This window comes from Rutilus rutilus, assembly GCF_951802725.1.
Source record: "Rutilus rutilus genome assembly, chromosome: 2".
Classification (NCBI taxonomy): Eukaryota; Metazoa; Chordata; class Actinopteri; order Cypriniformes; family Leuciscidae; genus Rutilus; species Rutilus rutilus.
Window position 1 is genome coordinate 11049817 of NC_140210.1, and position 27283 is coordinate 11077099.

The 27283-nt window shown below is 38.4% G+C and overlaps 1 protein-coding gene and 1 long non-coding RNA gene across 5 annotated transcripts in view; one reads left to right on the plus strand and one right to left on the minus strand.

Moving 5' to 3' along the window:
• LOC311285937 overlaps positions 1–27283 on the minus strand; it is a 458548-nt gene that overhangs the window by 423163 nt on the left and 8102 nt on the right. The window lies entirely within an intron of this gene.
• sugt1 (SGT1 homolog, MIS12 kinetochore complex assembly cochaperone) overlaps positions 1–27283 on the plus strand; it is a 209900-nt gene that overhangs the window by 111743 nt on the left and 70874 nt on the right. For 2 of the 4 annotated variants that reach the window (XM_084401816.1, XM_084401814.1), the window contains exons 8-9: positions 1482–1507; positions 1639–1735. In XM_084401816.1, coding sequence (XP_084257942.1) covers positions 1482–1507; positions 1639–1735 — 123 coding nt within the window. The remainder of the gene's footprint in view (positions 1–1481; positions 1508–1638; positions 1736–27283) is intronic. The other 2 variants (XM_084401815.1, XM_084401817.1) reach the window with 1 other exon arrangement.

Below are 27283 nucleotides of genomic sequence, written 5' to 3' on the forward strand. Positions count from 1 at the left end.
TCACTGAGGTCAGTAAGAAGAATCAGATCATTTACGACCCTCACTAGAGCTGTCTCAGTACTATACCCTTTTCTGAACTCAGATTTGAAAATGTTTAAAAAAGACTGTTCAGCTGAATAGCCACAACACGCTCCAGAACTTTAGCCAAGAAAGGAAGGTTTGAAATAGGCCTGTAATTGGACAAATCAGAAACATCACAACCAGGCTTCTTAGGGACTGGTGTAATGGCAGCTTTTTTTTAAATCTGGAGTAATAATTCCAGAACTCAATGATAAATTCACAATTGAAGTCATATGAGGGCAGATTGATGCAAGGCAGTTCATAATAACCGAGCAGGGAACCGGATCTAAAATGCTGGTAGTTGAGTTCATGGACTTAAATGTACTTATAATAAAATCAACTCCAACCATGTCAAAGTTCGAAAAGGTAGTGGTCGGAGGATTTAAAGGCTGAGTATCAACTAGCTCAACTGGGGTAATAGTGATTAAAGAGCTGTATATGGCCTCAATCTTTCCAGCGAAATAACAAAAACTCATTACACTGGTCAACAGAGGAGTGAACAATGGCCTTAGTTGGTTTAAGAAGATTGTCAGCAGTCTTAAATAAAGATTTAGAATTAGTTGCAGCATTACCAATGATGCTTGAATAATAGTTCTTACGTGGAGTATTCAGAGCAGAATGGTAAGCAGACTGTTGTTGAGTGTGGAGAAGCCTATGTACCGTTAGGTACATTTTTTTGTACTGCCTTTCTAATTGCCTTCCATCAGCTTTCATTAAACGTAACTCCGGAGTATACCATGGACAGGGTTTCCTAAATGTAACAACCCATTCTCGCACAGGTGCAAACTCATCCAGAAGTGCAAATAGCATGGAATTATAGTGCTCAACGGAGTTAGTAATGGGAAGCCCAGAGAGAGAAGTAGAAAAGAAAGTGATGTCCATGTGCTTGATGTTACGAAATTTAATAATGCGTTTAGAAATGGATTATGAAGACATAACATTCATGTCAAAAGTAATAAGTCTATGATCACTTATACTCATATCGATACGATCCAGAGATTGAATACCAACATCAGCAGAGCAAACTACATCCAATACATGGCCCAACCTATGGATCGGAAAAGTAACATGCTGTGTAAAATCAAAATGTCCAAAAAGGTAACAGTATTAACACAATTAGGATTATCAATATGAAAATTGATATCACCAGTCAACACTATAGCAGGACAGAGTGGACCAAGAAGTGTCAACAACTCAATGAGCTCTCATTAAAGAATAGTTTGCTAGAACTGCCTTTTTCTTGCTTGATTTTTATCATCTTGTATGTATCCGTTGTTTGTTGTATTTTATTAAATGCAGTCCTTAGAGAGGAGAGATGAGAAGTCTGTAAACAGTTTTTTAGTGAACAATGATTTTCTCTGCTGTGTTTGTCGTTTTCTCTTTGGTTTCAACTGGAATGCACAAACAATTGATTTAAACAGCAGCAATCTTCAGCCCTTTCTGTCAAGTAAGTGGTGTGATGATGCTTATTGTTTTATTTTAAATACCGTTCATCTTTTTTGTTACACAAATTATGATCCAATACAATAACATGTGCAAAAATCCTGTCACATTTGATAAGTACTTACTCCACTTCAGATATGACTGGTACCAGACAGAGTCTCATGTTGCAGTGACCATCATGGTAAAAGACGCCAAGAAGGAGGATGTAACTGTCAACTTTGGTGAGAGAGAGGTAATGTTCATGCTTTTCTTCATGTCACTAATGTATTCATCATGTTAATAGCACTAACAGAGATGAGTCTACTTTAAAGTTCTAAATGTTGAAAAGAGGCCAACAAATGTATATGAATAAAACATTTAAACTTTAATGAATTAGGTAGCCAATTGGCTGGCAGGAAGATTTTGCTCTGGAACGCTCACTGAAGAAAGAGACAACTGGGCATTTCACATTCAGTAACACTTGATAATGAATTTTCAGTAATATAGAACACAATTACAAGTCCACATTCAAAATTAATGGAATGAGAGCAAGAAAATGACAACAATTATCCATAATCATCAGTTATTCTATCCATCTTTATCCTCTTTGTTTAAAGTGGCTTCTACCTATATACACTCACCGGACACTTTATCAGGTACATCTTGCTAGTACTGGGTTGGACCCCCTTTTGCCTTCAAAACTGCCTTAATTCTTTGTGGAATAGATTCAACAAAGTGCTAGAAAATTTTTTCAGAGATTTTGCTCCATATTAACATGATAGCATCACGCAGGTGCTCATCTATGATTCAAACCACATCCCAAATGATTCCACCACATCTCAAAAGTGCTCTATTTGATTAAGGTCTTGTGACTGTGGAGGCCATAGTGAGGCCATTGAGTATAGTGAACTAATTGTCATGTTCAAGAAACTAGTTTGAGATGATTTGAGCTTTGTGACATGGCATGTTATCTTGCGGTAACCTGTGGTCGTCGAGTCAAGTCACCTTCATTTATATAGCGCTTGCAACAATATGGACTGTTTCAAAGCAGCTTTACAGTGATGATAGGAAATAAAGTAACAGAGATTGTTTTGGCTTTACAGCAGCTCTAGAATAAAGTTATTGTCGAGCTAAAGTTAGTTTTGATCGATTCACTTCCGTTGCAGAGATCATTAGTTATTAATTTAGGGAACTTACATGACACCGTTCTAACAGAAAACCCTTAATGCGCTCCGGCCCGCTGATTCGGACAACAACAGTGCCTGGTGGCTCGAGAACGCAAACCTTGAAATAGGTTCCAAGGTGCAAGCCTTGAAGTATATATATATATATATATATATATATATATATATATAAATAATATCTCAGGGCTCTACGCTAACTTTTTTCCCAAGGAGTACATGTGCTCCTAAATGAAAAAATTTTAGGAGCACACAAAGAAATATAGGAGCACAGTGAAAAAAGTTGATTAAACTGCTCAATTCATATGGATTAGTTTTATGATCTTTTTATGAACTTGTGAACTTTATGAACTATGAACTGTTGAACTTTTTTGCATCAAAGTGGTAGTTGTGTAGGCTGTCAATGGAGGGAAAGAAATCTCTTCATTTCATCAAAAAGTTCTTCATTTGTGTTCCGAAGATGAGTGATAGTCTTACGGGTTTGGAACGACATGATGGAGAGTAATAAATGACAGAATTTTCTATTTTGGGTGAACTACCTGTTTAATAATTATGCAATTATTATTTTTAGCCTACTTCAAAATATATAAAAAGAATGAACACCTCAAAGTATAAAGTGCTAAAAACAAAACAAATGCCCGCTTGCTTTTTTCCTTTGCAGTGCTTGCAGTAGGCTACATTAAGTTGTCCTCAAAAATGAGTTTTTGTCGTCTTCCTGTCCTCAGTGTCGACTGTTTTGGTCGTAACTTCAGTTTGTGCACTTGGTCTTTTGGTGAGACCTAAACGTTGCTAATACAATTTTGATACTCATTTGCAAGTATTGATAGTGTGTGGTTCCTTGTTTCGTTTTTTTGCACTTGGTCTTTTGAGATAATGACTATAGGCTTCATACTGTGTTGCGTATCTAGCTCACTAAGTGTTTACTTGACTTTTTTTATGGTGTAGGGGCCTGTTTACACCCGGTCACTTCATGCGTTTTTACTGATCAAAACGATTCCATTTACACCTAGTCACATAAGTGTGTTTTCGCAAAACTGATATAAATCGGATCTTCTATTCCCGCGCTATATGCAGATTTAATGTAGGAGCAGAGTTCACGTCACCAAAAGCACCAGATATGAGCTGCATTTTATTGATCATAAGCTCATTTCAAAATCAGCGATAGGAGAGAGCGACAACAGCACTGGTAGCCTAATATCATTTCATTTCTTTATTATTAATCAGTGGGGATTTCTTTAAGACTGCAAGGGAAGCTCGGCTTCCCATATAATGTCAATTACGCTGAAGCTGAAGCTATTCGAGCTCAGTCCCATCGTGGATTTTGCAAGTGTAGTCGAAAGACAAACTGCTGCAACCTATTTCTTGGTATTTGCTTGTCGAAATTGCTAGCCAATTTTGACAATACATTTCACACAATTATACATTTATATCTTTATTATATTATAATTTTTTTATATTATTATTATTATTATTAGTAATAATTATTAAAATAATTAAAAAAATATTAGTAGTATTATTATACTTTATTATATTATTATTTATACCTTTATTATATTATTACATTTATACAATTATACCTAACTCTGCTGGCCATTGAGAGGACACTGGTCAAGTCACTGGAAAAGACGCCTAGTTGGTACGACAGGGTCATAGAGCATTTTCTTGAGGAACGTAGGGCAGAATTTACGTATAAATAAATGGACAATTTTTATGATGTAGGCCGAAAATGAGCTTCCCCTCTTTGAAAGACCAGCAGCCGCCACTGCTATTAATGAATATGATTGTGTGTTGAGCGTCTACGACTTACTTTCACTTTCCTTTGCGGCAGTTTGCGCATTGGCTTGATGAATAGAACGCTCATCTGTCGTGATGCGTGTTGCAGTAGCGTCATCATATCTGGCTATAACATGACACATAGCCAATAACACGCTCTCACACGTTTATTTTTAGCACTGTTGGGAGGAGTCACTTGAATCTCTCACTTAAAATCCAGCAGTTCCCGCACATTCCCACACGATTTCAGTGATTGGCTCATTGGTTGCGAATCGTCGCTCTCATTTGAATAAAGTTAAGCATCATGTTATGTTCACATCGCACAGTTGCGACCCCGTCCTCTTCCTTGCTTTCCATGTGAAACATTGCGACCCCGTCCTCTTGCTTGCTTTCCATGTGAAATCAATGGTATGCTTCGCTTCATGGCGCTGTTGTTCAGTGTATTGAGAACAGCCCGTCACTCGCGCACTGTGCTCGTAAAATTTTTTCAAGTTGGCACATACAATTTTTTAGGCGCATATGTATGTATGTATGTATGTATGTATATATGTATGTATATGTGTATATATTTGTATGTATGTGTATGTATATGTGTATATATTTGTATGTATGTGTATGTATATATGTATATTAAAGCCTCTAAGTGCCATCTGAAATTTTCTTCTAGAATGATCATTTTTATCAAGCTCGTATATTTAAGTCAAATAACCTATTAATATAAATGTTTTATATATATATATATATATATATATATATATATATATATATATATATATATATATATATATATATATATTAGTGCTGTCAATCGATTAAAAATTTTAACTAGATTAATCACACATTTTTTCTGTGATTAATCGCAATTAATCACAATAAAAAAAGAAATGTTTTTGTACGTTTTTAATATATTTTATAATGTAATAATTTCACAGTTAATCAAATTAATGTAGAAACAACATAAATACAGTATATTTTAAATAATTGTTTAATGGCATCTTTTTATGAATGAAGGCCAGTATTACTGATATTAATATAGCTACTGATTTTATTTTTTTTTCACATTTATTAGGCTTCAAAAATATAACAGTTTTTAATTTAAGTGAACTTAAAACAATGCTAACATAAACCCATAATAAATGTCATATTTATTCGTGCCCTTCCTGTCTTAACAGTTAGGAAATATACAGAAATTTAATAAAGTTATCAAAGTTATATGCAGTCTGCACTGCATAAACTATAAATTAAATAGTTAATCCTTATTAAAGCTACAAAAGTTATTTAGTCAACAGCAGTGAGTCATTTTCTCTGTTCCCTTTGTTCTTTAACTTTACTGACAGGAAGCTTTATTGGCTGCTGTCCCTTTAAGAGCAGACACACACACACACACACACACACACACACACACACACACACGCAGAGCTCACCGTTTATATACTGTCTATGGATCTCACACGCGCCTCATTCTCTCGCAACTCTTTGTTCATTTTAGACTTTATATAAATCATTTAAGACTGCTTTTATGAGGATAATCGACAAAATTATTGTTATTGTTATTGTTAGTTCAAGCGCGAAAGAGAACTGGATTCTGGCGCCCTGTCTATGTGTGTGTGTGTGTGTGTGTGTGTGTGTGTGTGTCACATAAGGACATTCACAGACAGCGCATTCTCTTTTGTCTTGCCGCGCTTGAAATGTTTAAAAGCATTTAAATGAATAAGAGCGTGATCATATAATGTAAAGCTAGCCAACGGATGGCAGAAAAGACGGATGCTGCGTTAATTGCGTTAAATATTTTAACACGTTAAACCAGACAAAAATTAATCGCATGCGTTAACGCGTTAACGTTGACAGCACTAATATATATATATATATATATATATATACATACATACATACATACAGTGAGGAAAATAAGTATTTGAACACCCTGCTATTTTGCAAGTTCTCCCACTTAGAAATCATGGAGGGGTCTGAAATTGTCGTCGTATGTGCATGTCCACTGTGAGAGACATAATCAAAAAAAAAAAAAATCCAGAAATCACAATATATGATTTTTTAACTATTTATTTGTATGATACAGCTGCAAATAAGTATTTGAACACCTGAGAAAATCAATGTTAATATTTGGTACAGTAGCCTTTGTTTGCAATTACAGAGGTCAAATGTTTCCTGTAGTTTTTCATAGGTTTGCACACACTGCAGGAGGGATTTTGGCCCACTCCTCCACACAGATCTTCTCTAGATCAGTCAGGTTTCTGGGCTGTCGCTGAGAAACACGGAGTTTGAGCTCCCTCCAAAGATTCTCTATTGGGTTTAGGTCTGGAGACTGGCTAGGCCACGCCAGAACCTTGATATGCTTCTTACAGAGCCACTCCTTGGTTATCCTGGCTGTGTGCTTCGGGTCATTGTCATGTTGGAAGACCCAGCCTCGACCCATCTTCAATGCTCTAACTGAGGGAAGGAGGTTGTTCCCCAAAATCTCGCAATACATGGCCCCGGTCATCCTCTCCTTAATACAGTGCAGTCGCCCTGTCCCATGTGCAGAAAAACACCCCCAAAGCATGATGCTACCACCCCCATGCTTCACAGTAGGGATGGTGTTCTTGGGATGGTACTCATCATTCTTCTTCCTCCAAACACGTTTAGTGGAATTATGACCAAAAAGTTCTATTTTGGTCTCATCTGACCACATGACTTTCTCCCATGACTCCTCTGGATCATCCAAATGGTCATTGGCAAACTTAAGACAGGCCTTGACATGTGCTGGTTTAAGCAGGGGAACCTTCCGTGCCATGCATGATTTCAAACCATGACGTCTTAGTGTATTACCAACAGTAACCTTGGAAATGGTGGTCCCAGCTCTTTTCAGGTCATTGACCAGCTCCTCCCGTGTAGTTCTGGGCTGATTTCTCACCTTTCTTAGGATCATTGAGACCCCACGAGGTGAGATCTTGCATGGAGCCCCAGTCCGAGGGAGATTGACAGTCATGTTTAGCTTCTTCCATTTTCTAATGATTGCTCCAACAGTGGACCTTTTTTCACCAAGCTGCTTGGCAATTTCCCCGTAGCCCTTTCCAGCCTTGTGGAGGTGTACAATTTTGTCTCTAGTGTCTTTGGACAGCTCTTTGGTCTTGGCCATGTTAGTAGTTGGATTCTTACTGATTGTATGGGGTGGACAGGTGTCTTTATGCAGCTAACGACCTCAAACAGGTGCATCTAATTTAGGATAATAAATGGAGTGGAGGTGGACATTTTAAAGGCAGACTAACAGGTCTTTGAGGGTCAGAATTCTAGCTGATAGACAGGTGTTCAAATACTTATTTGCAGCTGTATCACACAAATAAATAGTTAAAAAGTCATATATTGTGATTTCTGGATTTTTTTTTTTAGATTATGTCTCTCACAGTGGACATGCATCTACGATGACAATTTCAGACCCCTCCATGATTTCCAAGTGGGAGAACTTGCAAAATAGCAGGGTGTTCAAATACTTATTTTCCTCACTGTACATACATACATACATACATACATACATACATACAGTGGGGAGAACAAGTATTTGATACACTGCCGATTTTGCAGGTTTTCCTACTTACAAAGCATGTAGAGGGCTTTAATTTTTATCATAGGTATACTTCAACTGTGAGAGACTGAATCATCTAAAACAAAAATCCAGAAAATCACATTGTATGATTTTTAAATAATTAATTTGCATTTTATTGCATGATATAAGTATTTGTAAGTATACTTACCTACCAACCAGTAAGAATTCCGGCTCTCACAGACCTGTTCGTTTTTCTTTAAGAAGCCCTCCTGTTCTCCACTCATTACCTGTATTAACTGCACCTGTTTGAACTCGTTACCTGTATAAAAGACACCTGTCCACACACTCAATCAAACAGACTCCAACCTCTCCACAATGGCCAAGACCAGAGAGCTGTGTAAGGACATCAAGGATAAAATTGTAGACCTGCACAAGGCTGGGATGGGCTACAGGACAATAGGCAAGCAGCTTGGTGAGAAGGCAACAACTGTTGGCGCAATTATTAGAAAATGGAAGAAGTTCAAGATGACGGTCAATCTCCCTCGGTCTGGGGCACCATGCAAGATCTCACCTCGTGGGTCATCAATGATCATGAGGAAGGTGAGGGATCAGCCCAGAACTACACGGCAGGACCTGGTCAATGACCTGAAGAGAGCTGGGACCACAGTCTCAAAGAAAACCATTAGTAACACACTATGCTGTCATGGATTAAAATCCTGCAGCGCATGCAAGGTCCCCCTGCTCAAGCCAGCGCATCTCCAGGCCCGTCTGAAGTTTGCAAATGACCATTTGGATGATCTAGAGGAGGAATGGGAGAAGGTCATGTGGTCTGATGCGACAAAAATAGTGCTTTTTGGTCTAAACTCCACTCGCCGTGTTTGGGGGAAGAAGGATGAGTACAACCCCAAGAACACCATTTTAACCGTGAAGCATGGAGGTGGAAACATCATTCTTTGTGGATGCTTTTCTGCAAAGGGTACAGGACGACTGCACCGTATTGAGGGGAGGATGGATGGGGCCATGTATCGCGAGATCTTGGCCAACAACCTCCTTCCCTCAGTAAGAGCATTGAAGATGGGTCGTGGCTGGGTCTTCCAGCATGACAACGACCCGAAACACACAGCCAGGGCAACTAAGGAGTGGCTCCTTAAGCATCTCAAGGTCCTGGAGTGGCCTAGCCAGTCTCCAGACCTGAACCCAATAGAAAATCTTTGGAGGGAGCTGAAAGTCCGTATTGCCCAGCGACAGCCCCGAAACCTGAAGGATCTGGAGAAGGTCTGTATGGAGGAGTGGGCCAAAATCCCTGCTGCAGTGTGTGCAAACCTGGTGAAAAACTACAGGAAACGTATGATCTCTGTAATTGCAAACAAAGGTTTCTGTACCAAATATTAAGTTCTGCTTTTCTGATGTATCAAATACTTATGTCATGCAATAAAATGCAAATTAATTACTTGAAAATCATTCAATGTGATTTTCTGGATTTTTGTTTTAGATTCCGTCACTCACAGTTGAAGAGTACCTATGATAAAAATTACAGACTTCTACATGCTTTATAAGTGTATATGTATGTATGTATGTATGTATGTATGTGTGTACCAGAGAGAAATGCACATTTCATACGAATTACATGCAGAAAACAGTCTGTTTTCTTTCGTTTTGAATTGTTCTGTTTAAAAGTACACATTTCAAGTTATATATATATATATATATATATACATCTCAGGTCTGTGAGGCAAGTACAGACCTGAGTTTCGGTTCATGAGTTTCACCAGTTCACGCGCCCGCTCCTCCGTGTCCTGGGGTGCGTTTCCCGAAAGCATCGTTGGCCAACAATGGTCGCAAGTTCCGTCGTTACCAATAGAGTTCAATGGACATTGCGATGAACTTGCGACCATAGTTGGCCAACGATGCTTTCGGGAAACGCACCCCTGATCTATTTTCTGCTATATTTACTTATTTATTAAATCCATGAAACATGAATGAAATATTGATTAAAATTAAGATACAATTAATACGAAACGAAATTCACTTTAAAGAAGGGCTTTTGAGGTCTCTGTGAACGTTTTAAAGCAGTATTTTAGTGCCGCTTTCAGAGCGCTCACGTGCGTAACGGAGAACTGACACGTCCGTAACATTGTTTTTTCCTCATAAATGTGAACACAAAAATGAAAATGATATGTTCTGTGATATGTTCTTCATCCGGTGGGTATTACTTTTGGTTTGCACAGTGAAATTCACAGAATTACAAAAAATATATATTTTGCCACCTATAATAGTTAAAGATTTTTTTTGTGTCACGTCCGTTATGGATTTATATTTCCCTCATATTAAAATATAAAACGCATGTGTCTGTAGACTAGTATTTTTCTAATGTCTGGACTTCTTTATTAAGGGAGTATGGATATATAAAACAGTTTCAATTGGTATTTGAGAATTTACATTTCAAGTTTTTACTGCAATTGTCACGACCATAACGCTGGGATTGCCCAATTTTAAAGAATTTATCCAGGTCTGCGTATTGTTAACTTCAAATAAGGGGTGTGTCGCGATTCTGCCTTCTCACACTCACACCGCGACACAGGTTTGTGGATCCGAGTGTCGCGATTTCGGTTTCATATTGCATATTGTTACAGCCCTAATTATTAGAATATAGATATTAAGAGAATAAATTGTTATGAAAGTACTTTTACTTTTAATACTTAAAGTACATTTAAAATCAGGTACTTTTTACTTAAGTAGGGTTTTCATTGTGGTACTTTTACTTTTACTAAAGTAAATATGTCTCTGGTTATTTGTACTTTTACTTAAGTACTGAGATTCAGTACTTCCTCCACCACTGTGCGCGGGTCAATGTATAAACAACCCGCACCCGACCGACGTTTTCAACTAACCCGCCCGCAACTCGGACCGCAAAAAAAGAAAAAGAAAATATTGTACCCGACCCGCTTCCTGACCCGCATTTTTTAAAAGTAGTAAATGCTCATCGTTGTGTCATTGGGCCATAGACTTAGGAACTAGGGGGGGAATATTTGTTGAATATTTTCGTTTAAAAGTAGACATTTCAAGCTTTCTGTAATAGATAGCCTATATTTCTCAAATCTGTGAGGCACAAGCTGAGTTTCGGCACCCTCCAGTTCACATGCAATGCAAGTGATCGTGCCTGCATCTTATTACATTGTCTGCTATATATTTGCTTCTTATTTATTAAATACGGGCAATTTATTGATAAAACATTGATCAAAATTAAGATACAATTTATACAAAACGAAAATCTTTTAAAAAGAGTTTTATATAAAACAAAACTTAATGAAGTCGTCAAAATCATGTTTTACCAAAAACAGCGTCGTTGCTAGGAGGGCGCCAGCGCCTCTGCCTTTCAGCGCCTCTGCCTCGCGAGTGGATGATAGCCCTGAAGACGCCTAGCAATGATATACCTTTAGTGGTAGTATACCTTTAGTTAAGTTATACCTTAAGAGTCTTCGTAGCGCGCTAAGAGACAATGTTATCGGAAAATGCAGCCCAGGTATGATGCATATGATGCGTAATGGAGATTCCAAAGCGCTCTTCTTTGGTCAGAACCATGGAGAGCGATCGCGGATAGGTCTGTCCTATGCACCGAAACATTTAACAATGCAACAAAATATTTAAAGAGCATCAAGCTATTAAAATCTATATTATGTGTACGCACAGATAGTATATAACAGTAGGCTATATTATTTTTTTATTAGGTTAAATATGAACACAGATTGACATGAATATGTGGTCAAAATGAACACAGATTGACATGAAAATATAATAATCTATCTCACCATAAATGCATTTAATAAAATAAAATGAAGTAAACTCACCATAGCCTAAATGTATTTTTGGACTTGCAGACTTGGAGGAGTTCCGTTTGCACAAGCACACACACACGCACACACGACTTGTTTAAATACATTTATATTGTTAATAAATAACAATAAATTGTTGCTGTACCAGCAATATCTTCAAGTTTTGTTTTTCACTGTATTAATCTCAAATGTCATGATTTGCCAATGCAAGAGAGTAACAGTTAGCCTATCGGCACCTTTTTTCCCCCACTTCAAGCACTGGCCTTGATTGTTGTAATATTCCCGTCTTTGCTTATTTTAACATTTTAACATATCCCTCCACTGCATATTGCAGCCCTTTCTGTCGTGCCCTGGAGGATATGTCTGCTGCATTACTCCAAAACCAATCATTTATACCGGTATGGAGCTCAACCCAGCCATAGCTATGTGTCTGGTTCTCAATTGTTTGACGGGCGTAGTAACAATAACTAGGGGGCGTGGCTTTTGCTTTTGCGAACGGTCAACTCAGGCCAACGCAAACCGGAAGTTTGTTATCGGCTTGTTGTTCTACGTTGCCATAGTGATCATTTGAAAGGATTTCGGGATAGTTGTGAATTCATACAGCTCTATTGATATCTGTAACTCTGCGTGTATTAGCTTTAAAAAATGCATCGTTTCCTTGTCCCAATTCAACAGAAGTCAACATTAAGGGAGGCGACAGGACCCAGCAAAAAACGTAGGAAATATGATCCTGAATACTTGAAGTTAGGATTCACCTGGTCGGGGTCCGAGGCCGCACCTCTGCCACAGTGTGTGGTCTGCAAGGAGGTGCTGGCAAATGATAGCATGAGACCATGCAAACTTCGGCGTCACATTGATACCAAGCACACAAATTTAGTGAACAAGCCCGTTGAGTTTTTTGAGAGGAAGCGTGATGATTTGCAGTCACAAAAAACAATAATACAGTCATTTGGCACAGTTAACATAAAGGCGACAGAAGCATCGTATCGTGTCGCGCTACGTATAGCGAAGGCAGGCAAACCCCATAACATCGGCGAAACATTGCTACTCCCTGCAGCTAGAGATATGTGTTCAGTGATGCTGGGAGAAGCAGCTGCTGCTAAACTTGACGCGATCCCTATTTCTGACAATACCATCCAGCGACGAATATCAGACATGGCTTGTGATGTCAAAGAGCAGGTCCTGGACTGTGTTCGTGAAAGCCCCTTTCACGCCATTCAGCTGGATGAGTCCACTGACGTCGCACACTGTGCTCAACTGATGGTCTACGTTCGCTTTATCAAAGACCTCAGTGTGCAGGAAGAATTTTTTTTTTGCGTTCCTCTACCTGCCCGCACAACAGCTGACGAACTTTTCAAGGCCTTGAATAACTTTTACCAGTCTAATTGCCTTGACTGGGGCTGGTGCTGTGGGATATGCACTGATGGGGCAAGAGCAATGACTGGCCGTCACAGCGGTCTCGTAAAACAGGTGCAGGCACTTGCCCCTGCGGCTGTCTGGAAGCACTGCATTATCCATCGTCAGGCTTTAGCAACAAAAAGGATGCCCCAAGAATTGCGTGCAGTTCTTGATGAGGCTGTCAAAATTGTAAACATAATTAAATCGCGTGCCTTAAACGCCCGTCTATTCTCAATTCTCTGCAATGAGATGGGCGCTAACTTCCAGCAGCTGCTCCTGCACTCCGAGGTCAGGTGGCTCTCTCGGGGCAAAGTCCTCACCAGGCTGTGCGATTTGCGCGAAGAAGTCCTCCTCTTCCTCACCGAGATGAACTCCCCACTGGCAAAACATCTGGCAGACATGAACTGGCTTGCTATGTTGGCCTATCTCTCTGACATCTTTGATAGGATCAACTCCCTCAACACCTCTCTCCAGGGCAAAGAGTGCCACGTCTTTTCGGCACACGACCAAGTGTCTGGGTTCAGGAAAAAACTGAACTTGTGGTGTGCTCGTGTTGAACGAGGTTCTGTGGAAATGTTCCCAACCCTGGAGGATGTTGCGGAGAAGACAGGGCTGCCTCTTAATTCTGTCCAACCGGTCATCATTGCGCATTTAAATGGGTTGCGTGAACAGTTTGGCGAGTATTTTGGAGAGGACGCAATGGGAAATCAGTGGGTGAGAAATCCGTTCTCTTTCCCCGCCACACCCAGTGATGGACTGAGCCTGCAGGAGGAGGAGGCCCTGATCGATCTCAGCTCGAATGTGGACTTGAAGCAGAGACTGGTAGAAATGCCGATCACGCGTTTCTGGTTGTCTGTGGAGAGCGAGTTCCGCCAGATCTCCACTAAGGCTATGAAAGTCCTAATCCCCTTCACCTCCACTTACTTGTGTGAGTGTGGGTTTTCCGCTCTGACCATGATTAAAAACAAATACAGATCAAGGCTGCAGGTGGAGGACGACTTGCGTTTATTTCTCTCCGCAGTGCAGCCCCGCATCGAACACCTCTGCGCATCAAAAGCGCGTCCTCATTGTTCCCACTGATATGGGCGGTTAAATTCAAAATTCAAATGACGTGAATGACACGTGCAAATGACGTGAATGGTGCATTTTGTTCGCTGTTTAAATCTGAAATTTTATGTGGCTGAAAAAAAAAAAAAAAAAAAAATGTCATGCAAATCTGTTTGATCTGATAACATGCCTTCAATGCAGTTGACTGTTATGTGTTATTATGCATTCCGTGAACAAAAAGCGTTGTCGTTCATTGATCAGAGAGCTGTCCATTGTGCTGATTTTGTTCGAGACGATGTGCATTCAAATGTGCGCTTAAAGAGATAGTTCACTTTAAAATGAAAATTCTGTCATCATAGGCTACTCACCCTCAAGTTGCTTCAAACTTGTATGAATTTCTTTCTTCTGCTGAACACAAAGCAAGATATTTTGAAGAATGTCAGTAACCAAACAGTTAACTGGTCCCATTGACCTCCATAGTATTTTTTTTTTTTCTTACTGTGGAGGTCAATGGGACCAGTTAACTGTTTGGTTACTGACATTCTTCAAAATATCTTGCTTTGTGTCCAGCAGAAGAAAGAAATTCATACAGGTTTGAAACAACTTGAGGGTGAGTAAATGATGATAGAATTTTCATTTTAAAGTGAACTATCCCTTTAAGGCCCAGACACAAGTTTCACACTTTTAACATTTACACGTTAAGCATGTTTTGTTGACTTATGGTTAGGCCTACTGATGTTCTGTGATTTTTAAAAGCCTCAATTAGGCCTGCATAAAAGTTGGAAGTTATTTGCTGTTTCAAAGAATCATTTATGAATGCACTTCTTAACCCCCTGAGGTCGGCGGTATCGCCGGCGATACCAGCTCGCTTTTTTTTATCAGTGTAAAAGAAACTCAGAAATACTCTGTTGACTTTGATTTTCCATAGGAGTTTCATACATCAATCGATTCTGTTAAATGTGTATTATTTTTGTGTATACTCACAATAAAAACAAAGTGTGGTGCTTTTTGCCAAATAAAGAAAAATAAACACAAAGCTAGGTTCTGCCTTCTCTCTGTCCGTGTAGTCCATTCTGAAACGCGTCCGAAAATGAATCATAACTCAGCGAATACTTCTCACACAGGCATGTGAGTTATGTCTTTATGAAGCTTGAAATCTCTTCTTTTAAATGAAGTAATTTATATAAAACACAAATGTTTTCAACTCATGTAATCCGCTTGAAAGCAAGGAGAGTTACCGTTTTTCCTTCTCCCTTCATTATCTCTAAATGAGCTGCGGCCGCCCCGCCCCCGGCGCGATTCACATGTAAATAGTTTAGGTGATCTAGTATGCATCGCATACGCCCCCCGATCAATGCCATAAAAACACAGTTTCTATCAGACTTACTGATAGTTCATCGCGTTTTGAGTATGGCACGCTTCTCCGGTAATAAAGACGCCCTTCAGATGATTCTGGACAGCGCCGGGTTGTTTCCTCAGAGGAAGATTGTAACAGACGACGAACGGCAGCATATTGAAGAGCGAATTCCGCCGAGGACACAATTTCGGAGTAAGTTTTACTTAAAAGTCTTTTGTCTTTTATTTTTCGTGTTCGCATTTATGAGGAAAAAAACAATATTACCTGACAGTTCTCCATTATGGACGCGAGCGCTCTAAGCACTAAAATACTTTCAAACATTCACAGAGACCTCAAAACAGAAAGTACAAATCCTTTCTTTAAAACGAATTTCGTTTTGTATCAATTGTATCTTAATTTTAATAATTTTTTCATTAACAAATTTCCTGGATTTAAAGTAAATATAGGCTAGCAATCACAACATAAGGTCTGAATGGGTTAGATTTGGTACAGTTTTTACTGTAGAATATACTGCCACATCAAATAAGCTTTTGTTTAGCAATTTCTATATATAAAATAGCCTACTATTTTTGTCAAAAATAAAGTCATCAACTAAGATGTTAGCTGTTCCAATGTTGGCTATATTCAAAGTAATGAATACATAGATAAAATGTAGGCCTATAATCTTTTTTTTTTTACAAAAAAAGAGTACACTTGAAATATTGTTGAAATTGTAATTATTGTTGTTGTAACCTTTTTAACTTTGAAATATGTATGATAAAATGTATACTTTAGTTTTTACAAAGAAAGATTACACTTGAATTGTTGTTGTAATTGTAACCTTTTTAATAAAAATATATATTTACAAGGTAGATGTAAACAAACTTTTAAAAGGTAAATATAAGCCTTTTCTTTAAATAATTTTTATTGTGTTTTATTAGTGACAAATTTGGGGAGAGGATAAATATTCCAAAACTGAAAATACAGTATGAGAATTAACTGCACAATTACTAGACATGTTTTCCTTGGATATTATAGGCCAAATTGCAAGCACAATATGTGGAAAAATAAAAAAGAATTGAGATGCTTCCAACTGTTGCTCTTGCATTCTTGTGGCTCAGTGACTCACCTGAATGAATGGCTAATTAAGTATGCGGTCCCCATTGTCTCCTGAGGTGTGAACCACTACATATGCATTATCTGTGACGCCCACTCCGCATATGGCCTTTCCAAACAGAAAGTGCTTTGCAAAATTCAAATCAATGTATTGTGTTATGTGAATGATTAGGCAGGGTGATTTTCACATCATTTTGAAGAAAAAACACTAGGCAATGACATCTATTAGACAAAAGTCTTATTGGCACATATTTAGTATGTGTTTTATGGCCTTATTTCAGAAACTTTAGTTTTTAGTTTTTTCAATAACCACGCATAAACATTATTCTCTCAAAAATGCAGACATGTACATTATTGTTGCTCACATATTATGGTAGCCCTGTTTGTGCTAAATAGTGTGTAATTTTTTTTTTGCCATTAATATGTTTATAAGCAACTGAAAAAAGCACAAATGTCAGGGCATGTCAGAACATCTCAAGGACCCCAAAAACACCTCAGACCCCAGAGGGTTAAAAAAAAAAATAATAATTGGAAATAAAATACAATATTAAAAAATATTTACATTTTATCAGTTGTTACTGAAACTCATTACCTGGAACACACAGAAGATGGCATTTACTGCCGAGGCGTGTGTGGGTTAGGGCAGGCGGACCGGATTTTGGGGAAGGGGGGGCTCGGCTGTCCTTACCTACTCTAAGGGGAGGCTCACATTCACCCAATTTGAAAACCCCTGCTCTAAATGCCTATTTATAAAATGTGTTATGGCTATAACAGCATCATCTGTACTTCTGTTACTCCTATATGCAAATTGAAATGGGTCTGATAGACCGCTGGCCTCTGTTTTTACAAAATTAATCATAATTTTCTCAAAACACTTCATTACTATTGAAGTGAATGCTACTGGACGATAATCATTATTCTCCTTACAGCTAAACTTTTTTGGGACAGGGATTATAGTGGAACTCTTCCAAATTGAGGGAACTGTATGGGTGTCTACAGATTTCTGATAAATGAGGTACCAGGCTTCTGCCAGCTCTTCAGTGGAAGATTTCAATATCCGCCCAGAGATGCCGTCTGGCCCGGAAGCCTTGTTAGGACAGACATGTGAAAACAGTCTCTCCACCATATGCTGGTCAATAATTATTTTAGGATAATCCAGTACAGATAAGGCATCCAGTGCAGTTCCTGCTCCTGTGAGAAGTCTCTTACTTCAAACCTACAATAAAAATCGTTCAACTCATTTGCCTTTGCCCCCTCAGCTATCACATTAACCCCCTGGGGTCAGCGGTATTTTTCCTTATCAGTGCAATAGAGACTCTAAATACTCTGTTGACTTTGATCTTCCATACACGTTTCATACATCAATCGATCCTGTTAAGTGTGTATTATTTGCCTACTCTGTGTCAGTGAAGTCAATTCTGAAACGCGTCCGAAAATGAACTGTAACTCAGCGAATTCTCAGTCAAACAGGCATATAGACACACAGGCATGAAACTTGAATTCTCTTCTTTTAAATGAAGTAATTTTTATAAAAAAAAAATATTCACAGTTTATGTAATATGTATGAAAAGAGAGAGATGTCAGTCGTTCTCATCTCAGCTCATTAAGTTTTAATGTGACCCCGCCCACGGAGAGCGCTATTCAAACGCAAATGTGAGGCGATCCATGCAAACCTCTGAAACGCCCACATCAGCTGGATAACACACACCGCAAGTACACTTTCAGACTGTACTTTACGACGCTGTGAGGAATAATACTATCTTGATAATCCTGGAAAATTTACCTCAGAAGTGCTGGAAGTTTCATTTCGAGGAGCAAAGGGATCCGGCTGAGGAATAGGTCAGTTCTATATCTGCTTTGTTCTAATCGCAAGTGTCTGTACACGCAAAAGACTGTTTTATGAATCGCGTTTCTGAGTGTGAATGAATGAACGCACAGATGCACGCTGTTGTGGAGCTACTACAGCTGGAAAAATACTGTTTCAAAATGAATCGCGTTTCTGTGTGTGAATGAATGAACAGGTTTTACCAAACTCTATTGCTATACTGAGATGAGTAAAAATCGGATAGATTATAAAGTTTTTACTGTAAAATACTGCCACATCAAATAAGCTTATAATGTTGCCAATTTCTGCTCATATGAATTGAATTACGTATGATAAAATGTATATTTTAGTTTTTACAAAGAAAGATTACACTGGAAATATTGTTACAATTTTAATTGTTGTTGTAATTGTATAACCTTTTTAATAAAATAGCAACAAAAAAAAAATATATATATATACATACAAGGATAGATGTAAACAAAATCTTAAAAGGTCAATATAAGCCTTCTCTTTAAATAATTGTATTATGCTTTATTAGTGACACATTTGGGTAGAGAATATATTCCAAATCTGAAAATACAGTATGAGAACAATTAACTGCACAACTACTAGAAATGTTTACCTTGGATATTATACAATTTGCAAGCACCATTTGTGGAAAAAACAACAACAACTGTATATATATATATATATATATATATATATATATATATATATATATATATATATATATATATTGTCCTTGCATTCTTTCTTGTGGCTCAGTCACACACCTGAATGAAAGGTTCATTAAGTATGCAGCCTCATTATGCGGGGGCCCATTGTCTCCTCAGGTGTGAATCACGCCCACCTGCGCATATTGCCTTTCCAAATAAAAAGTGTCTTACAAAATTTAAATCAATGTATTGTTTTATGTGAATGGTTAGGCAGGATGATTTTCACATCATTTTGAAGAAAAAACTCTAGGCGACAAAATGCATTATTCAGAAGTCTTGTGGACTCATATAGTATGTGTTTTGTGGCCTTATTTCAGAAACTTTCATTTTTAGTTTTTTCAATAACCATGCATAAACATTTTTTTCTCAAAAATACAAACATGTACATACATGTTGCTCACATATTATGGTAGCCCTGTTTGTGCTAAATAGAGTGTAATTATACCTTTGCCATTAATATGTTTATAAGCAACTGAAAAAAGGACAAATGTAAGAGCATGTCAGAACATCTCAAGGACCCCAAAAACACCTTAGACCCCAGAGGGTTAATAGATCTTTTGACTGGAGCCATATTTGTCATATATTTCCCATAGAATCAATAGAATTAATCCCATAGTTTTTTGGTGTTCATAGTCGAACAATGGGCCTCAAATTTCTCCCTCTCCTTCCCCCTAGCTGCTCTTAGTTTATAATTCAATTCCTTCTGTGCATCTTTCATAGCTACAAGGTTTCCTCTCCTAAAAGCCTCTTTTTTTTTTTCTTTTTTTTTTTGTACTATGCACTCTTTAATTTCCTTGGAGATAAAATATTTGTTATTAGGATATATAGTTATTATTTTTTGGTTTAACACATTATCTTTACAGAAATGTATATAATCTGTCATAGTCTCTACAGCCTCCTCCCAAGTCCAAACTTTTAAAGAGGTTCCAATCGGTACAGGAGAAGCATCCTTTTAAGGTTTCAATACTATCATTGTTCCACACATATACAGTTTTAGTTTGTGGTTTACAGCTCTTAAGCAGGGACTTATACTTATGAATTAAATGGACAGCATTATGATCAGAGGAGCCTAGTGGCGATTTAACCTTAGCTGTATAGGCATTCTTAACACTCCCATAACATTTGTCCAAGATGTTTTTGCCTCTAGTATTACAATCCACATATTGATGGAATCCAAGCAACACAGCTTCAAGTGTACAATGATAAAAATCCCCTAAAATAAAACAAGGTGCTTCAGGAGTACGATTGACAGACAGTGACAATGAGGAATCATCCAGCAAAAGAAAAACCAGAGGGTCCTTTTGGATCGGAATCCTCAGAAGATCTGTCAGTAAGTCCTGAACTGAAGACCAGATCGGGCACAATTCGAGAACAGTCCCAGAACATATGCATATATGTACCTACACAGGTGACAAAAAGGATCAGACTTTCTTTTCATTTTATATAGTAAACAGGGTGTGGCATATGCCTTATAAATTAACTTATGTATAATTTGGTGAGCTAGATTTTTTGAGGTAGCAAAACAATTCCCCAAGACAGTGTCCCAGTCAATCACGGTGTTAAGTTGTCTCTCCCAGAAGTCCTCAGTCGGAATGTTTGAGTACTGTCGTACCACAAGCGATTTATAAATTATGGTTACAATACCCCTAGAAGCCATACTGTAATCTATCCAGTCTATCATAGGATGAGAATATATTTTAGTCGACCAGGGTACTCCATATGCTTTCAGCGCAGATCTCAATCTTAGATACAAAAAGAAGGAAAATCCTGGAAGAGAGATTTCATCCTTTAGAATCTGAAAGGACTTAAGTCCATAATCACTGTACAGATCTTTTAAGGTATAAATCCCACATTTAACCCAGCATTTGGAAACAAAGGGTTACCCGTACAGAGATTACTATTATGCCAAATGGGGGTAGAGTCACAGTAGGAATCTAAAGCTCCCATGATCTTTTCTGCCACTCTCCAGGTTTTGATAGAATGGCAAACTTTTCTAGAACTTTCTTAGGTATTCCAGTAAAAGGTAAATCCTGTAGACGCAATGGGTAAATACTATTAGTTTCTAAGGCCCGCCATGGTACAGGGGAGTCTACATCCATCCAAGTCCTAAGTGGTCTCATTTGGGATGCTAAGTAATAGGACCAAAAATCTGGTAGCAATAAGCCTCCATGAGGTTTTAGCCTGTGCATAGATTTGAGACAAATTCTAGGCCATTTATAATTCCATAAGAATTTTGTTACTGCTGTACGAAGCTCTTTAAAGTAACCGATATGTGGTGCCAGAGGTAAAGTTGAAAATAAAAAGCTCAGCCTCGGAAGTATATTCATCTTAATAGTGGACATCCTACCATGAAGAGCCAAGCAGAGTGGAGACCAACACAGAAGATTACTCAATCTTATCCAGAAGAGACTGGTAGTTCCACTTAGAAATGCGAGATAATGAAGAAAAAACTCTAATCCCAATATAATTAAACTGGTCGCTGACCGGAATCATAGTGGGTAAGGCCTGAATCTTTGATTTAGCAGCTAAGTTAGGGGGCAAAAGTACGGATTTGCTCCAGTTAATTTTATAACCGGACAGTTTACCAAATGTATCAAATAATTTTAAGCATTCTTTAACCGAATCTGTGATATTTGATAGATACTGTACAACAGAATGTCGTCAGCATAGAGCAAAATCTTATGAGACGTATTCATACAGCTTATAGTGACTATTGCAGAGCATTGTCTAATCGCTTGGGCCAAAGGCTCTAATGATAAATTAAAAAGCAAGGGTGACGGGACATCCTTGGCGAGTGCCCCTGCCAAGACGGAAGGAAGGAGAAATATGAAGACCAGTAAGAACTCTGGCTGAACAATCAAAATAGATAGTTTTGACAGCTTGCACGAAAAAAGAACCAAACCCAAAACACTCCTGGACAGACCACAAAAAAATCCACTCAATGCTGTCGAATGCTTTCTCTGCATCCAGAGAAAGGACTGCAGAGGAAGCTGTATAGGATTCTGCTTGTTGAATAATATGAAGAAGTCTACGTATATTGTACGGAGCAAATCTCCCCCTTAGAATACCTGACTGATCATACTTGATCAAGTCTCCTACACACCGATCCAATCTTAAGGCCAAGACTTTTGCCATCAGCTTTGAATCTGTGGATAGAAGGCTAATTGGCCTGTAGCTAGAACACTCAAGAGAATCCTTCTCTTTCTTCAAAGCAAAGTTATTAAAGCTGTGTTTTGGTCCCTGTGCAGAGCTGCTTTTTCTAAAGCAAAATTAAAAGAATTAAAGGGATAGTTCACTTTGAAATTAATTTTTGATATGTTTTAGCTTACCTCAAGGGCATCCAAGATGTAGGTGTCTTTGTTTCCGCAGTAGTTTCAATTTTGATATTTTTAGGTCAAACCGTTCTTGTCTGTCAGTCATATAATGCAGGTCTATGGTCACTGGCTCAAAACACAAGCACAGAGTCCAAATTAAAACAATTCCCCATCGTCCAAATTAAACAATTCCCCATCATAAGTACACATTGATGGCCTAAGACACGAAACGAGCGGTTTGTGTGAGAAAACGAACAGTATTTATATCGTTGTTATCTCTTGAAAACAGCACACGTCCAAATGATCTGACGGCGCGGGCGGGTATAGATATATACATAGATGTCGCCTTGGCTACTGCAGTTCATTGGAACGAAACCGTAGCCAAGGCGACATCTATGTATATATCTATACCCGCCCGCGCCGTCAGATCATTTGGACGTGTGCTGTTTTCAAGAGATAACAACGATATAAATACTGTTCGTTAGGCCATCAATGTGTACTTATGATGGGGAATTGTTTCATTTGGACGTGGGGAATTGTTTTAATTTGGACTCTGTGCTTGTGTTTTGAGCCAGTGACCATCGACCTGCATTATATGACTGACAGACAAGAACGGTTTGACCTAAAAATATCAAAATTGAAACTACTGCGGAAACAAAGACACCTACATCTTGGATGCCCTTGAGGTAAGCTAAAACATATCAAAAATTAATTTCAAAGTGAACTATCCCTTTAAGTATCAAGAGAGCCACTATGTCCCATAATGTCTTCAATAACTCCAGGGGAATCCCATCTAACCCAGAGCTTTATTACTGCTCATGGAGTCCAGGGCAGATTTCAATTCTTCAATTGTCAAAGGGCTGTCCAATATATCGCGCTGAGAATCATTTAATTTAGTAAGATTTAAATGCTTAAGGAATAAATAAAAAAATTGTTGGGTCAGTGCTGGATTCTTAAGTATGTTTGTAATAGGATTCAAATACTCTATTTACATCCTTAGGTTGAGTATATACTGAACCCTCATGCCTAATATCAGATATGCTGGCCTTAGATTCACCATCCTTCAACCTCAAAGACAAAAGCTTAGTGGGGTGTTTTCCATTGAAATAATAAGATTGTCTAGTACGGTGTATGACAAATTCACCTCTTTGCAAATATATAGATTTTAATTCTGATTTAAGGACGTTTACTATTGTGGCTTTGATCTCAGAAAATGTACCTTTTAATTCCTTCTCTAGTAGATCAATTTGTTTTTCTAATTCGGTTTTACGGCTCTCTCTACGCTTTTTACTGAAGGATGAAAAACGTATACATTTACCCCTAATAAAACATTTAGTGGTTTCCCACAATACTTGATGGTTAGAAGCTAAATCCCTGTTAATCTGCAAAAACTCCTTCAAAGAGCTGCGTAATTCAGCCACAAATGTACAGTCCTGTAACAAGGAAGTATTACCTGGAACTCAACGATACAGAAGTTAAAGTAGTAATTATTGGGGAATGATCAGATAAAAGTGGCAGAATATCAACTTTACTAATATAGGTAATTGGAGAAGGAGACATAAGTAAATAGTCAATCCTTGAATAGCTCTTGTGACGAGCTGAAAAGAATGTATAATCCCTGGAACCATCATTTTGTAAACGCCAGACATCACGTTAGAATGTCGCAAAAATTTGTTAAAACAACCAGAAATCCTTGAATCAGCCTTAGAAGCATGGGATCCATCTAGCTGAGGATCCAACACAGCATTAAAATCGCCCCCTAACACCACAAGACAGTCTTCCAAACAACTAAACGTAATAATTCTTAAAAAAATAAGGGATCACCCTCATTGGATGCATATACAGACACAAAAGCATATTTAGTATTATTTAAATAACCAACAGCAAAGGTGATTTGGCCTTCTTTATCCCCACCAGAACGTATAATTTAAAAATTAGAATGCCTAGACAATATCAGCATCCCTTTAGATTTATTGATGGTCTCAAGAAGTGAAATCTTCCCTCGATGAGTAACTCTCACTACCGCGGGATAGAACAAAAAAGACGTCATTCCCAACTGAGTTAGCTTCTTCCTTGCCAATGTCATCGCTCTCCTCTTAGACACAGTGTGAGTGCTGTAGTCTGGTAAGAAATGCAATGGAGATCCATTATGAAGAATTTGTCCAGCAGCACAGGCTCCATTCAGGATTGCATTCCGATCTTGATATCGCAGCATCTTAAAGATGAACGTGAGGGGTAGATTTTGCGCGCTCACCGCTGTATATACGGTGAGCTCTTTCAATCTCCAGTACTTTGCCAGCAAGAGAGGGAATCCATTTAGGAAGATTATTCTGTATAAATCGCAGAGGGTCATCTCCTTCTACACCCTCTTTTAGTCCCACTAGACGGACATTGGACTGGCGGCTTTTGTCTTCAATTCTCGCCAACTTTTCCTGAAGGGAGTCCACGCTAGCTTCACCTCCACGGTGTCTTTTTTTGCGTTATGAACAGCTGCCTGCATGTTGTCAAAGTTATTTCTTATCAGCCGAACTTCCTCTTCCAGGACTCCAAGTCTATCCGTGATCATGGCGAATTCTTCCAAAACAGTTCCCTGACGAAGCTAAGGTGCATCTTTGACTCGTCAGCAACAATAGCACGAAGCTCCCCCTCAGGAACACAATTAGGGTCTTTAACCCTCTGGGGTCTGAGGTGTTTTTGGGGTCCTTGAGATGTTCTGACATGCCCTGACATTTGTGCTTTTTTCAGTTGCTTATAAACATATTAATGGCAAAGGTGTAATTACACTCTATTTAGCACAAACAGGGCTGCCATAATATGTGAGCAACATGTATGTACATGTTTGTATTTTTGAGAGAATAATGTTTATGCATGGTTATTGAAAAAACTAAAAAGTTTCTGAAATAAGGCCACAAACACATACTAAATATGTGTCCACAAGACTTCTGAATAATGCATTTTGTCGCCTAGAGTTTTTTCTTCAAAATGATGTGAAAATCATCCTTCCTAATCATTCACATAAAACAATACATTGATTTAAATTTTGTAAGACACTTTATGTTTGGAAAGGCAATGTGTGAGTGGGCGTCAACGATCCAACACCATGCATATAGAGTAGTTCACACCTGAGAATACAATGCCCCGCATAATGGAGCTGCATATATATATATATATATATATATATGTATGTGTATGTATATGTGTGTGTGTGTGTGTATATATATATATATATATATATATATATATATATATATATATATATATATATATATATATATATATATATATATATTTGCTATTTTATTAAAAAGGTTATACAATTACAATTAAAATTAACAACAACAATTTTCCAGTGTAATCTTTCCTTGTAAAAACTGAAGTATACATTTTATCATATTAACAAACACTATAACATCTTAGTTGATGACTTTATTTTTAACAAAACATATATATATATGTTCTCCCACTTGGAAATCATGGAGGGGTCTGAAATTGTCACCGTAGGTGCATGTCCACTGTGAGAGACATAATCTATAAAAAAAAATCCAGAAATCACAATATATGATTTTTTAACTATTTATTTGTATGATACAGCTGCAAATAAGTATTTGAACACCTGTCTATCAGCTAGAATTCTGACCCTCAAAGACCTGTTAGTCTGCCTTTAAAATGTCCACCTCCACTCCATTTATTATCCTAAATTAGATGCACCTGTTTGAGGTCGTTAGCTGCATAAAGACACCTGTCCACCCCATACAATCAGTAAGAATCCAACTACTAACATGGCCAAGACCAAAGAGCTGTCCAAAGACACTAGAGACAAAATTGTACACCTCCACAAGGCTGGAAAGGGCTACGGGGAAATTGCCAAGCAGCTTGGTGAAAAAAGGTCCACTGTTGGAGCAATCATTAGAAAATGGAAGAAGCTAAACATGACTGTCAATCTCCCTCGGACTGGGGCTCCATGCAAGATCTCACCTCGTGGGGTCTCAATGATCCTAAGAAAGGTGAGAAATCAGCCCAGAACTACACGGGAGGAGCTGGTCAATGACCTGAAAAGAGCTGGGACCACCGTTTCCAAGGTTACTGTTGGTAATACACTAAGACGTCATGGTTTGAAATCATGCATGGCACGGAGGGTTCCCCTGCTTAAACCAGCACATGTCAAGGCCCGTCTTAAGTTTGCCAATGACCATTTGGATGATCCAGAGGAGTCATGGGAGAAAGTCATGTGGTCAGATGAGACCAAAATAGAACTTTTTGGTCATAATTCCACTAAACGTGTTTGGAGGAAGAAGAATGATGAGTACCATCCCAAGAACACCATCCCTACTGTGAAGCATGGGGGTGGTAGCATCATGCTTTGGGGGTGTTTTTCTGCACATGGGACAGGGCGACTGCACTGTATTAAGGAGAGGATGACCGGGGCCATGTATTGCGAGATTTTGGGGAACAACCTCCTTCCCTCAGTTAGAGCATTGAAGATGGGTCGAGGCTGGGTCTTCCAACATGACAATGACCCGAAGCACACAGCCAGGATAACCAAGGAGTGGCTCTGTAAGAAGCATATCAAGGTTCTGGCGTGGCCTAGCCAGTCTCCAGACCTAAACCCAATAGAGAATCTTTGGAGGGAGCTCAAACTCTGTGTTTCTCAGCGACAGCCCAGAAACCTGACTGATCTAGAGAAGATCTGTGTGGAGGAGTGGGCCAAAATCCCTCCTGCA